Raw genomic sequence first — 14,151 nt, forward strand, 5'->3', positions numbered from 1 at the left:
GCTGAGGCAGGAGACTCGCTTGAGCCCAGGAGTTCGGAGGTTGCTGTGAGCTGTGATGCCATGGCACTCTACTCAGGAAGATAGCTTGAGGCTCTGTCTTTAAAAAAAAAAAAAGAAAAAGATGGACATGTATACTAATACTGATACTATTGATAATATTAATAGCATTGGGGTTTTTCATTTTTCCAGACACTTATTCTGTTTAGAATAAATGTACAGACTGTAACTTTGCATTAACTCATTAGCAGCTATTAGGGAAATAGCATTTTATTGGATACGACGAATGAAAGCATTTTAGCACCCGACGGTGATGCCAAATTCAAGTCTATGAGGCCTGCGGGCAGGGGCAGCACCTGTGGGGCGACAGGCTTTGCGTGTTGATTGGTGATCCCACCCTGGGCCCCAGTGTTGCCCTCAGCCTGGCGTGAGGATAACACTGAACAGTCACAGCAGTGCAGGAGCTCAACAGGTCTGGGTGGGGAAAGGGCAGTTGTTTGCTGATGGCTTTATCCTGCCCTGGACTTGCTAACTGGCCCTTCCAAACCAGATGCCAAGGAAGGAATTCATTCTTTTCTGTGTGTTCAGAGCTGGGTTGATGAGGTATTCTTTCCCCACATCGACACAGGCTAAACACACAACGGTTATTGGCATTTTTGTATTTTAAACAAAGGCTTGTCAAAGCCTACCTTCAGCCTGACTTTCCAGCTGGGGAGAAAGACATGATCTAGATTCTGCCTTCAGGCTCAGCTTTGTATCTTTTCTATTAAATATATCAATTTTCTCTAGAAGCCATTTGCATTCCAAATCACACATCAAGAATGTTGCCAAAATGTTTACTTCTGCGTACACGTATTAGTAACAAAAAGTTTGTAATGAAGAAATAACCAGTCGGGATGTTTGTTTAATTTCTTCCTTAATTCCTAAATGGAATCCTCATGGATAAAATCTCTGTAAATGAGGTGCCATCTATGGTATGTAAGAATGATTTCTTCTAGTTTAGACAGATTCCAAATTTCCCATAACGAGCACATCTTGCTATTTCTGAAAGACACATCCTGTCGCCGGCAGTGTTCGTTTCTCATAGAGGAGCCTGTAACTTAGTAAACGCTGCTTTAGAAACCCACTTAACCTAATTCATACCCTCACCTTAGAAAAATACAAGTGATTTCTTGCCTGCTTTTTTTTTGTTTTACTTTTTATTGAAATTTAGAAATAAACAGAGACCCCCACGTCCCCACAGCCTGACATCAGTGAAGGACCTTGCTCCTGCCCCTGCTGGACGCCGGTGAGCACCTAGACTTAGTCACACCTCCTCCCAGCCCTCGCCCACACCCCAGCAGGGCATCCCACACAGATCTCAGGGTGCTGCAGCACAGGCCACAGTAGGTCAAACAGTAGCTCCCGAATAAAGACAGCTGGGAGGCAGGGAGGTTCTCCACCAGCACTCCTGGCATTCAGGCCAAGATCTGGGTTCATCCCCTCACAGCCCTGCTCTGTCACACAAATGTCAGATGAGACAGAAATTCAGAACATGATATCTTTAATGAAAATCAACCATTACCATCTTTTCCTCATACATCTTAGATGTGAAACAGAGAAAGCAGGACTTCACAACCACCCCCACTCTCGCCCCCACCGTGTATATATTTTTCTATTCCAGGGCAGACCCTTTACAGTCACATGAATTGTCAAGCATCAGAGACAATGATTCTCCAGATAGCTGCCACTGGAGTCAGAAGCCCCCTAGAGAGGGCTTTCAGCCCCTCTCAATCGCAGATGGACGGCCTGTTGACGTTGTAACTGGGGTGGAAGTTGAGCGGGTCAAAGCGGGTAATGTAGCTGTCGGGGCCAGTCACAAGGCTTTTCTCCATGTACACGTTGACAGTGTTGTTCTGGAACATTCCAGTGGCTGCATGTTGTCTGGAAAATTTATTTGTAGTTGGATAAAATACTTTCTAGAAGAGAAAGGGAACACTGAGATTAATGATGCATGACAATACTCTTGAGCAAGTAATTGGATACTTTGGAAGAAAACTAAGAATGTTTAGGCCAGGTACATTGGCTCACACCTATAATCCCAACTCTTGGGAGGCCGAGGCGAGTGGATTGCTTGAGCTCACAGGTTCAAGACCAACCTGAGCCAGAGCAAGACCTCTCTAAAAATAGCCGGGTGTTGTGGCAGGCGCCTGTAGTCCCAGCTACTCAGGAGGCTGAGGCAAGAGAATCGCTTCAGCCTAGGAGTTTGAGGTTGCTGTGAGCTCTGACAGCCACAGTGCCCTACCAAGGGTGACAAAGTGAGACTCTGTCTCAAAAAAAGAAAAAAAAGAAGACTGTTTAAGAAAATACAGAGAAGCCGGGGTGGGCAAGATCGCCTGGTCTAGCCCTGACTATCCCAATTTATGCAATATCTGTGATTAACTATTCATACTGCCCCTGTCACTATTATGTTGATAGCAGGATCAATTACAGGGCCACCTGGTGTGGCATTTCCATGCCTGGATGTGTTGTGAGCATTAACTTGAGGGTCAGGCCTGGAGGGACCCCCAGATCTGCTTTTCCTAACCATGCAACTCTAGGAAAAGTTACTAGGCCTGTCTGAACTTCAGTTTTCTCTTCTGTGGAACAGAAATAGTATTTGCATTAGTGGATTTCAAACTTAAATGAGAATTGGAGTCATTTGTAAAGCTTTAAAATAATTCTGATGTCCGCACTCCACCAGCTGAGTGGCCTGGGGAGGGGTTGCCCCTGCAAAGTTAACAAGTGCTTAGCTCTTGCCCAGCCGTGGCCACCTGTGTATGCAGGGACCCAATAGGAGGGACTGTTCTAGCAAGACAGCAATGTTAGGTGACCTTGAGGTTTCCGATGTGAGCGGCCTGCACCTCTGCCAAATATTCTACCCTACACAGATGAGCTGTCCTTAGACTATCCCTGTGGCAGACAACCCGATGTTTCATCTCCTTGGCAGGAAGCAAGTGCAAAGAGAAATGGCCTCAGTGTGTGTTTAATAGACTTTTCCTTTGTTGGGAAATTTTCGATCCACACAAGAATTGAGCAGGAAGGACAGAGCTCATAAATGACTTCCCCTGCCCCACACACAGAGGTTCCCCCATCATTAACATCTCGCCTTAGTGTGGCACACCTGTTATCACTGAACTTATATTGATACTTTATTAATTGAAGTCTGTGGTGTATCTCGGCACTCTCCCTCTTGTGCTGTGCATTCTGTGGGTTTTGACCAATGTAGAAGGACATGTATCCATCACTGCAGTGTCAGGGAATGATTTACCCTTCAGAGCGTTTTTTTAAACGCAAGGCATTTTTATTTTCTGCTCCCACATGGAAGATAAACAGCAGTCTCTTCTCACTGAGTCCATACTTGGTCACAAAACTGGAAAACAGGTTCTAGGCAGAGCAAGCCGATGAGCGGCAAAGAAAACCCCCTTGGGAACGTGCCTGGTGAGCTCCCTCAGGCTCACGTCCCACTGCCTGGTAGCACCAGGCACTAAAAGACCCTCTATTTTCAGCAGGAACATTTTTGCAATGGCTTCTTTTTTGAGACAAAAGTTTCATTCTGTGGCCCTCAGTACAATGCCATGGTGTCACAGCTCACAGCCACCTCAAACTCTTGTGCTAAAGTGATCCTCTTGCTTCAGCCTCCCAGTAGCTGGGACTACAGGTCCCTGCCACAATGCTCAGCTAGCTTTTCTATTTTTAATAGAGACAGGATCTTGCTTTTACTAAGGCTGGTCTCGAACTCCTGAGGTCAGGCAATCCACCTGCCTTGGCCTCCTAGAGTCCTAGGATTACAGGTGTGAGCCACCATTCCTGGCCTACAATGGCTTTTTTATAAAAGCTAAAACATCTGGACCCTTGTGAGTATGCTGGCCTTTGTCACAGAAATACCTAATTCTTAAGGAAAACTCAGAATCATTTGATCCTGGGAGCATGACTCCCAAAATCTCCAAACACTTTTTAGATACTCTTCTCACAAGAGCAGTCTCACTCTTCAACACAACTAAATAAGCAATTATTAGAACTTTCAAAACGTCGAATATTTGGGAGGTAAGAAAACCCCCTTCTTATTCTCACCCACGATGGCCCTAGTGTCGTGGGTGCTAGGGGACGCTATGGTGGTCCACCTGGCCCTTCACCTGGACCTCCAGAGGGGTAGGGATGTTTCTAGGGGCTCCCCCAAAAGGACACAAGTCCCTCTGCCTGCCAATGTGCCTCACCTTCCAGCAACTGTGCTGCTAACCAGTACCGGTCATAAGATAACATCTCATAAAATAAAGTATAATTCCGGGAAGAAAGGAGTTCTTCATTTAGTAGCCTCAAAACTGACTGCCTTAAGGTGGGAGAGATGGTTGTGCATGAGTGTGAATGTCATGTGGGGGAGGAAGGTGATGCTGTAAGCACATCTACATGCTTTCCTCACCCTCTAGAACATTCTATTAGTCATTCATTCACTCATTCATTTCTGCACTACCCTGTTCCAGAACAATTTGAGGTGCCTCCTTCTCCTTTGTGATGTTGGAACTTGCCCCCCACAAGCCTCCCCTCCGTGGATGTGTTGCCCTAATGAGGACTCCAGGTTTTTAGCCTCTTCCTAGAGACACCCCCTCCCCACGCCCTGTCTGCTTCCCACTTACCGGCATCTCATGCACAGTGGGAGCTCTGCTCCCGTAAGTTTGGTTACTGGTCCTGTAAAACGAGGCAGGCTTCTTGGTCCTGGTGGATGAAAAACACTCTATTTGCCACTCATTTATTCTAATTCCTCCCAAACCCACAGCCTTAAAGTATTTGGTTAATGGAGCTTCACTGGAAATGCCCCCAATTTGGTGATGCAGCCTTGAACAGAGGCACTAGTAGTGCAGGGCTGACCACCCTGCAGGCACAGTCCCCCTGGCCTCTGGCTCACTATTGTCCCTTCTCTTTTCAAGGCAGGTCTTTAGAACACCCTGCCAGCAAATGTTGGTCCTCAGCCCCTGCAGGAACTTGACACACACCACGTCATTTCCTTGCTAGGTCGCTCAATATATCATGAACTCAGGCTCAGCCTTCAGACCCTGCCACCTGGGGGTCCCTCCACCTGGGAGCTCCCACCGTTGCCCAGGCCATGCTTCTGTCAGGTGTAACACTGCCCCTACTGGTCAGTAGGACTGTCTGGCTCAGGGCACACTCCAGCTTTACTCACACCATGAGCTCTCCAGGGTTAGCTGTTCTCTGTGTATATCCAAGCTGCTCTATCAGAGAGTGAGGACTAAAGACCTGCCCTAGAAAATTCTTGGGGGTGTGGGGGGGGGGTACATGTGAAAGCACATGGCAGGACGGCACTCACACCTGCCGGGCAGCAATCAAGAGTTGCTTATTGCCCTGGACAAGGAGGTGCCCTGTGTTCACATTTAGCAGAGGAGTTTCAGGCAGAGAGAAGAGACTCAGCCAGTCACATGGTGAAACTGAGACCAGAACTGGGTTTCTGACTTCCACTGGGGTCACCCCACGTCCTGACCTGCACTGACCTCCCCACCTCTTGAAGCCGGTGGGAAACGACGGTGCAGGCCCTAGCTGATATCACTCCTGATATCTGTGTTCAGGACATTGAGGGTCTCAGAGCGGTGGGAGTGGTCTCCTACACTCAACAGCCAGCTGGTGCGGTGGAGACCTGGCCGCCCCTGGCCGCCCCCGCCTTCCTCACCCGTAGCCCCGGAAGCACCCCGGATTGTTGAACCTGGCCGGCAGGTCCTCGTCCACGCGGTAGTAGTCGCTGGTCTTCTCCGGGGGCGCCGCGACCTGGGGCTGCGCAGGCTCCGCGCACTGTTGGAAGGTCTCCTCCTCAGTCATTTCGCCTCGGGCAGGCCAGCTGCTCCGCCAGCTACTACGGTCAGTGGCGTCCTGTTGCTAGGCGACGGCCAGGTCAGCTGACTTGTTAGGGCTGGCCTGGAAGCTTCAAGGACCCGGGCTGCGATGGGGAGGAGCCCCTAGCCTCCAGCCCCAAGGCGGGGCCGCCGGGTCCACCGGAACGCCACTGGCAAAGTGATGGGGTGTAGGTGCCCCTGGTTCGCAGCAAGGGGACGCTTACTGAGTAGGCCAGCTGGCTCCCTGACCTTGGGGACTGCACGCCCCCAACACCCCGAGCCTAAATTTAGCCCCGAGATTTTGCTAGTTTTATGGAACCCTCCTAAGCCAAATACCGCTCAAACATTAAAACGGTTTGGAGAGCGAGAGGCTGTGCTGGGCTCAGGGCGGAACTCGGGTGGCGGGAGGTGAAGATCCTCATAGCCCTGAGGCTCCCCACGAGAGACTAGGGGATCCTGGGGAGTCGCGCTTGCGCAGCTGAGCCCGGTAGGGTGCAAGGCCCCGCCCCGCCGGGAGGACCCAGCTTTCGCTGCGCTTGGGGCATGGCACGTAGTGGTTCCTCCGGGCCTGCAGGCGGCGGTGTGGTCCCTGCCCGGGCGACGACGGAAGAGGGAGGCCGCTCATTCAGGCCTGGGGAGGGAGGTGCCCCCGACCCGCGCCTGCCCCGCGTCTCCGCCATGGCTCCATCCCGGGCTGTTCTACCTCGGCTGCTGAGTGCGGGTGAGTGCGCGCCCGCAGGACCCTGGGGAGGAGGAACTGGAGGGGGCACAGGGACGTGGGGGCCCGGCGCGGGACGGGCGGGCAGCCTCCCCACAGGCCCGGCTGTCCTCTGGATCCTGCACTGGGAAGCCCGGCCTGCGTGCAGAGCTTAGAGGTTTTGCTTTCTCCTCAGGTGCCTGGCCCCGGTCACGCTGGCTTAGTTTCCTCAAGACGACCTCCGGGCTGGCTCCGCCCAGCTCCAGGACACTTAGAGGCGCCGTAGCCGCTGCGGTCAGCGAGGCTGAAGACAGAGGTAATTCGGCCCCCCAGCTGACCAGTGGTGGGGAGTGGGTTGGGAAGCGCGAGGTCTCCGAGTTTCGGTAGGGTTGCCAGTCTCCAGGAGTCCTAAGTGCCCCTTAGTTAGGGGTGAGCCTTGGAGGTCCTGGTCCCCAGGAGAGAAGGTGCGGCCTGCCCCAGCCCTCCTTGGCATTTTCCGGTTTCGGTTGGGACCTACCGGGTATTGTCCCAGCACCCAGCGCCCCCGCCTTGCTGGGCACTGCTCAAGGTGAAACAAGGCTTTATAGTCTCTCACACGTGCGGGCCTCCCTGTTCTGGTCCCACCCACTGCCTAGACCGCTCAGTATCTGTGAACTTCCATCCACTGCCTAGACCGCTCAGTATCTGTGAACTTCCTGATGGGGGCTGAGGCCAGCATCTCTTTTCAAGGGTGAGTGTGCCAGGGAGCAGCCATCCAGAGGGTTAACACAGGACTTGGCTCCGTCAGGATGTCACCGAACCACTGAGGCACAGCCTTGAGCTCGTCTTCATGTGCCTAAGGGACCTATGAGTACCATGCTTGGAGCCCATCCACCTTGCTGGACTCTTGATGGAGAATTTCTCCCTGGGCACCTGAGACGTGCACCAGACTTGGAGGCACCTCCAAGTCTGGGAGGTGCCAGAAAGACCTCAAGCCCCAGTGGGCCCTTCTCTGCTTCTCTGCTTTCCAAGTCAGGGGATGGAGGGGTGGGGTTGACCAGGTTCACTGGGCAGCGAAGTCAGGGGCCAAACCCAGCTCTGGCTCTGAGTTTCCTGGAAAGGCTCCCAGGATCTTTCTTGGGGCTTTGGGTATCTTCAAATGCTGTGTCCTCCTTCCCACCAGCAGTGTCACAGGAGGCCATTGGGGGTGGGGGTGGGAAAATGCAGCATCCTGTTCTTCTCCCTGCCAATAGAGGTCGGTGACAAGATTCTGAATGAGCCCCTTAAGCACTCAGACTTCTTCCGAGTGAAGGAACTGTTTTCTGTCAGAAGTCTCTTCGATGCCCGAGTACACCTGGGACACAAAGCTGGCTGTCGGCACAGGTAGGTCATGCCTGGCAAGTGTGTCTCAGTGGTGCTTCCCAGGAGGGTTTGGGACCTGCCTTGGGTCTAGGACCACTTTTGAGCTGGTCTCTTGTCAGTTTTGTGCTAGTGAGTACAGCCCCTTCTCCAAGTGGGAGCACTGAGCCCCTCAGTGGGGCTGGTATTTTCCAGACTTAGCCAGGCTGCTGTGTGCTTGGCGTGGGGCTCATAGCCCTGAGCAAGGACAGACTTATGAGGGGATCTGCAACTTCACAGATCCAAGGCTAAGGGTGAGGCCAGTCACTGATGGGGGCTGTGAGGTTGGTCAGATTGGACAGGGCAGGACCTTACCAGCTATGGGGAGGAAGAATGACTGGTCCATATTCTTACATGGTCTTTTTTTTGGGAGGAGGGAGATAGTCTCACTTTGACACCCATAGTAGAGTGCCATAGCATCATACTGTTATAGCTCACAGCAACCTCAAACTCTTGGGCTCAAGTGATCCTCTTGCTTTAGCCTCCCAAGTAGCTGGGACTGCAGGTGCCCGCCACAACGCCTATCTATTTTTAGAGACAGGGTCTCTTGCTCAGGCTGGTCTCAAACTCCTGAGTTCAAGCAATCCACCTGCCTCAGCTTCTCAGAGTGTTAGGATTACAGACGTGAGCCATCTCACCTGGCCTCTTATGTGATCATTTTGACTGCTGTGGGGAGGACAGACAAGGTGAGAGGCTTGACTCCTGGTGGCAGAAGAGGCAAAGCAGCAAGTGGACGCAGGCATGGGGGTCCTTGGCTGGGGCTAGAGATGGATGAGGCAGCAGGGATCAGCCAGGCACCTTGGACTTTGGTTTGAGCCTTTTGTCCCCATGGAGAGGCAACCTGGGTACTAGAAGGGACTAGCCAGGCTCCTGGAGCCCTCAGTATAGAGGGATATTTCTAGAGCAATTGAGGAGAAGGTCTGGGCTGGGGTCCCCAGCATTGCAGGGTTTAGAGTCAGGGACAAGGAATGGTAAGTGGGGAAGACAAGGTCCTCTGTCAGTGCTGCTGAGATGTGACCTTGGCAAAATGGAGATCATCCTTGATGAGCAGTCAATTGAGAGGAAGAGACACTCTAGTGAGACTGGACTGAAGGTGGAAGTGAGGACCTGGGAACTGCTAATGTGGACCACTCACCAGCCAGGAGCTAAGGCACAACCATCTCTTGTGCCCCACCGTTCTCTGCCCAGGCCAGCAGCAGGCCTGTGCCCTTGCAGTTCACCCTATGAGTATAGGCTACTGCCCTGATACCCTCTGTACTTTTGACCCAGAGCACCTCCTCCCCCCATTTTGGTCCCCCAACCCAACCCCAGAGGGGCCTTGCCTCTAAGACCTCAAGTAACAAAAGGACCAGCTGTGTTCCCACACTGGACAGAATGTTCTGTTGCTGTCACAATTAAATGTCCAGACCTGCATGTGATATTAGTTGTTATAGGATCCCCATGGTAAGTGATGGAGGGGTTAAGCCATGTGCCCAAGGCATGTAGGTGACCACACATGCCTGGGCAGGGATCGCCAGTGCTCTCTTGTCACATGGGGAATGTTTCACATTGTGCCTCCCAGCTATAGTGCCCCCGCAGAGGAGCCTGGGAGTCCCTGGAGGGTGTCTGCAAGCTCAGGGCTGGCAAGTTGGCCCCGTGGCCCTCACAGCCCTTGCCTCCATGTGTCTCTGGCAGATTTATGGAGCCATATATTTTTGGGAGCCGCCTCGACCAGGACATTATTGACCTGGAGCAGACAGCTGTGCACCTCCAGCTGGCCTTGAATTTCACTGCCCACGTGGCCTACCGCAAGGGCATCATCTTGTTTGTGAGCCGCAACCGACAATTCTCACACCTGATCGAGAACACGGCCCGTGACTGTGGGGAGTATGCCCACACCCGCTACTTCAAGGGCGGCCTGCTGACCAATGCACCCCTCCTCTTCGGCCCCACTGTCCGCCTGCCAGACCTCATCATTTTCCTGCATACACTCAATAATGTCTTCGAGCCCCATGTTGCTGTGAGAGATGCGGCCAAGATGAACATCCCCACCGTGGGAATCGTGGACACCAACTGCAACCCCTGCCTCATCACCTACCCCATCCCTGCCAATGATGACTCTCCCCCAGCCGTGCAGCTCTTCTGTAGGCTCTTCCGGACGGCCATCACTCGGGCCAAGGACAAGCGGAGTCAGGTTGAGGCCCTATACCGACTGCAGGGCCAGCAGGAGGCCAAGGGTAGAGGGCCAGATCAACTCAGAGGCCTAGGGCCAGTATGAGCCTCTCTCCTCCCAGACCAAAGCACAGCCACACCTGTCTGTGCTGGGAGTTCTTCACCAGCCCTGGTCCACAATATTCTTGGTCCCTTTGGGCATCTGGGTCCTTGTGATCAGTGACAGCACTCAGCTGTTTTCCCACTGCAGCCATCCAAGGTTCCACTTCAGACCCAGGGCCAAGGTGGCTGTTTGTATTTTTTCTGTGAGGAACAGACTGCAGAGGGCAGGAGACATGCCCCAAACCGCTGCTTTCCTACAGATGTGACTTGGAGCTGGCCTCCCTGACACTAGGGAGGTTTGCTTCTCAGCTTAAGGCTTGTCCTTAGTCCAAATGTACGGGGATTGGGCTGCATTCCTGCCTAGTTCCTGGTTGTCATAGCAAGCAAACCCCTCAGAAGCTCCAGCTGAGTTGGGACAGGCCAGGGCAGACAGGTGGTGTGATTCCAGCAGAAATAAAACAGATTTGGACAAAATGTGACTTGGAGCTGTGAGTTCTGCCTGCTTGGGCTTGGTGTGACATTTATCAGACACCCACGGGGGGCCCCAGGGAACACATAAGAAGTATCCCTCCCCTGGAGAGAGAGGGACAAGCAGTGTGTGCCAGGCTGCTGGATGAGGTGCCAGCTGCCACCGAGGCACCTCCTTCAGCTCTGGGGCTCTTGACAAGCCCATGGGCTAGGGAGGCAGAAGCACAGCCTTCACAGGAGTAGGCTTGCTGTGGTCGTGGAGCATGAGGACAGTGAAGGGCACTTGCTGACAGGGACTCTTGGTATTCCCTTAAGGGAACTGAGGTAGGTTCACTTGGTAAACCTGGGGTAGGCTGTGGCATCTTCAGGGCCCCTTGTGCTGCTTAGGGGTTATGCCTCACACCACCACCACCCCCAGGCACCCCAAGGAACCTGTCTCTGGGGAGAACAGGCAGCAGGGCCCTCGTGTGGTCAAGGCATGTTGTGCCTATGTGGTCCTGCCCTGCCCTGCAGGGGCAGTGTGAAGCAGGGAGGCTGCTGTCCTCTTGTCTGCCTGCCTCCTTGCAGAAAGAAGCTTGGCAGAGGTCTTCACTGGTACCTGGGGATGCTACAGGTTCAGGATTTGGAGTCCAGGTTGGGCTCACTGGCTGACCAGATGCAGACTTAACAGACAAGGAAGTGGAGGGGCCGCTCCAGGGCTCTTTCTGACAGAATGCTTGTCTTGGGGGGTGCAGGTACCATTTCCCTGAGCTGGGCCTCCTGTCCCAGAGTCCACAGAGCTGAGCCCTGGAAGTCAGACAATAGTTAAACTCCCTCGTTGGGTGCTTCCAACTAATGCTCCCAGAACTTGAACTGGGCCTCCTTGAGAGGGGCCCTTGAAGCTGAGGGTCCAAAGTGGTCCTCAGGAAGCAGCAGGCCTGGCCAGGTCCTTCCCTACCATCCCCCCAGCAAGGGGCCTTGTTGGGACCACAGGAGATGGAAAGGGGGATGGGGGCACCTGAGGGGCAGAGGTGGGATCTGACTTCTGGTCTTTGGTTCAGGGGCTAGGTGGAGAGGAGCCCTGTGAGGATGGGTGAGGAGTCAGACCCTGGCAGGCTGCCTGAAGCCTGCCCCTGGGATCTGCCTGGTGGCTTGCCTGGCCCCTGTGCTCCATCCCACTGATGGTTCCCCTGGTCCCTGCACTGGACAGGGCCAGTGAGGACCCACTGAGGGAAGACTAAGGAGTTTTTAGGTGCTTCCAGCTCTGGGGTATTGCAAAGAAGATGGGGCAGGGGTGACCCAGCAGACTCAGACCACAGAAAGTGACAGGAACAGGTTGAGGGGGACAGAGTGGATGACGGCTGCCCTGGGAGGACTTGAGGGCCCATTTCTGAGTGATAGCGGGGAGCCCAGCTGCAGTCTCTAGGTAAAACGTGGGGTGGGAGGGTGGCCTTCAATTTTGCCTCCCTGGAGATGAACACAATTCGTGTGGTTGTGTTCAGAGATTGACAAGTTGATCTTAAATTCATGAGATGCCAAAACACTCTTGCCAAACCTCAAAGTTTGCACTTCCCACGTCAGAACTTACTATAGAGCTGCATCAGCAGAGATAGTGCTCTTGGCACGAGGATGAGAGATCAGTCTGTGCGCTGAAGTCACAGTCCCTAATAAACCTGGCATTTATGGCTGGTTGATTCTGATAGGGTGCCAATTCATGCCACCAGGATAATTGAAAATCCCATGAGAAACTGATTTAGGCCTACACCTCACAGAATGCTAAAGAATTAACTCAAAATGATCATAAATCTGAACATTAGAGCCAAAACTATAAACCCTCCAGAAGGAAACCAAAACATAGGAAATCATGAGTTTGCCAGAGTTTTTAGACACATCACCAAAAGTATAATCCATAAAAAATAAATCAGACCTCAGCAAAATATAAAACTTCTGTGATTCGCATAACACTGTTATGCAAAGGGAGAGATCCAGAAGGGATTCTGCCCCTTACCCAAGGCAAGGGGAGAACTTAAAAGTGTTCCCAGAACAAAAAGAACAGTTTATAAAGATAACAGTCTCCATGTTGGGGGCTGGAGCAGAGTTTAAGCTCAGTTCTTCACTGAGGAATAACAACTTAGTCACCCACCTAGTTCTGGGATAGTTTCTGCAGTAGTATAACATCTTACCCTCCAAAAAAACAAAACATGAAGGAAGGGAAGGGGGAAGTGTGTATAGAAGAAGGATGGATGGAGAGATGGCAAGTTGATGGAAGGATGGGCAGGTAGAGGGGTGGGAGGAAGGAAGGAAGGAAGGAGCCCCTGGGAGTAGTGACACAGGACGCTCCGGCTTCCTTAGGCCTACAGGAGGCTTGTTGACTGACCCTCGGGTGTCACTGGGTTGGTCTCGTCCCTCTCTCTGGCAATCAGTGCTGGGGGCTTCAAGCCAGTGGCCAGCCTCACTTCCTCACAGCCAGCCCAGCTGACACCAGCGTCCCCGGGGCCACCATTGGCTTCCAGGCACTGAGACCTGCACAACAGCTTGATCCCATCTTTCACAGGACCGCCAGGCTGGCAGGGCCAGAGTACAGGAGTTGATGTTGGCTTCTGCGGGTGCAGGGACCTACGGGACTGGGGTAAGGACCTAAATATTTTGAGACAAGCCTTTGGGGACAAGCCTTTAAAGGTCAGTCACTACAGTTTTAAAGATACATCCTGTTGTTTTGTCAGGGTGCCTTATGCTCTGTAGCTGGACAGTGGCTAGTGGCCCATGGTCCCACATCTCCCCATGACACTCTGCTCCCTCTCCATGACACACCAGTTGTCACTTCCCTCCCCATGACACCCACATCCCCCAGCCATCACTGTCCCATCCATCACCATGGCCAGCTAAAGCATTGCTCTGAACATGGTACTGCTAAGTCAGCCTGGCCATCTATTGGCCTGTGTGGCTAGAGTCCAGGGTCAGGCAGGCATCCATGATGTCATCAAGGGCCTGGGTACCCCCTGTCTCTCTCCTTAAGGGTCCTCAGGGTTGGCTGACCCCCCAGGGACTCCTGCCCAGTTTGCAGATGCCCTCTACATGTTTCTTCTCAGCAACACCCCTCCAGCCCATTGCAGAGCAACCCCAGACCAGAGGGCTCGGTCATAGCAGGTCAGTCCAGCTCACCCTGGAGTTGGGAGCATGGTCATCATCTGTGAGGGCCCTGGTCTGTGCGGGGTGCTGGAGGGAGGGGACTGGGTGCCAGGTTAGCCACCCACAGTGTCTCCAGCATCCCCACAGGCCTGACTTCCTATAGGAGCAGTCCCCATGTGCACATTGGCCCAGGGACTGCTGGGGGCCAGCCTCACTATGGTCTGGGAGGTGCCATGATCCCCCAATGTGTATGATGTCACGGGCAGAGACCAGCTGCCCTGAAGGGCCCTATGGGGCCACAGACTAGATGGAAAGCACATGGGGTGCAGAGAATGTCCCCCAATTTAAAGACCTATCTGTAGCCCAAAGTCACTAGGGAGTTTTTCTTTGAGG

At 53.0% G+C, this 14,151-nt stretch overlaps 2 protein-coding genes across 2 annotated transcripts; one reads left to right on the forward strand and one right to left on the reverse strand.

Moving 5' to 3' along the window:
* Window positions 1–1,561: 1,561 nt before the first annotated feature.
* Window positions 1,562–6,278, reverse strand: CUNH9orf116 (chromosome unknown C9orf116 homolog). The gene is made up of 3 exons (XM_023516210.1): window positions 5,696–6,278; window positions 4,650–4,728; window positions 1,562–1,955 (listed from the first exon to the last, which is right to left on the reverse strand). Exons 1-3 carry the CDS (start codon window positions 5,839–5,841, stop codon window positions 1,767–1,769), a joined length of 414 nt encoding a protein of 137 aa, XP_023371978.1. The 5' UTR covers window positions 5,842–6,278; the 3' UTR covers window positions 1,562–1,766.
* A 202-nt stretch (window positions 6,279–6,480) lies between these two features.
* On the forward strand, window positions 6,481–10,656 carry MRPS2 (mitochondrial ribosomal protein S2). The gene is made up of 4 exons (XM_003794978.3): window positions 6,481–6,576; window positions 6,749–6,868; window positions 7,785–7,914; window positions 9,604–10,656. The coding sequence occupies exons 1-4, from the start codon at window positions 6,534–6,536 to the stop codon at window positions 10,184–10,186; spliced, it is 876 nt and encodes a 291-aa protein (XP_003795026.2). The 5' UTR covers window positions 6,481–6,533; the 3' UTR covers window positions 10,187–10,656.
* Window positions 10,657–14,151: the final 3,495 nt, after the last annotated feature.

Source organism: Otolemur garnettii, unplaced genomic scaffold, assembly GCF_000181295.1.
Source record: "Otolemur garnettii isolate 467f Iridium unplaced genomic scaffold, OtoGar3 scaffold00087, whole genome shotgun sequence".
Classification (NCBI taxonomy): Eukaryota; Metazoa; Chordata; class Mammalia; order Primates; family Galagidae; genus Otolemur; species Otolemur garnettii.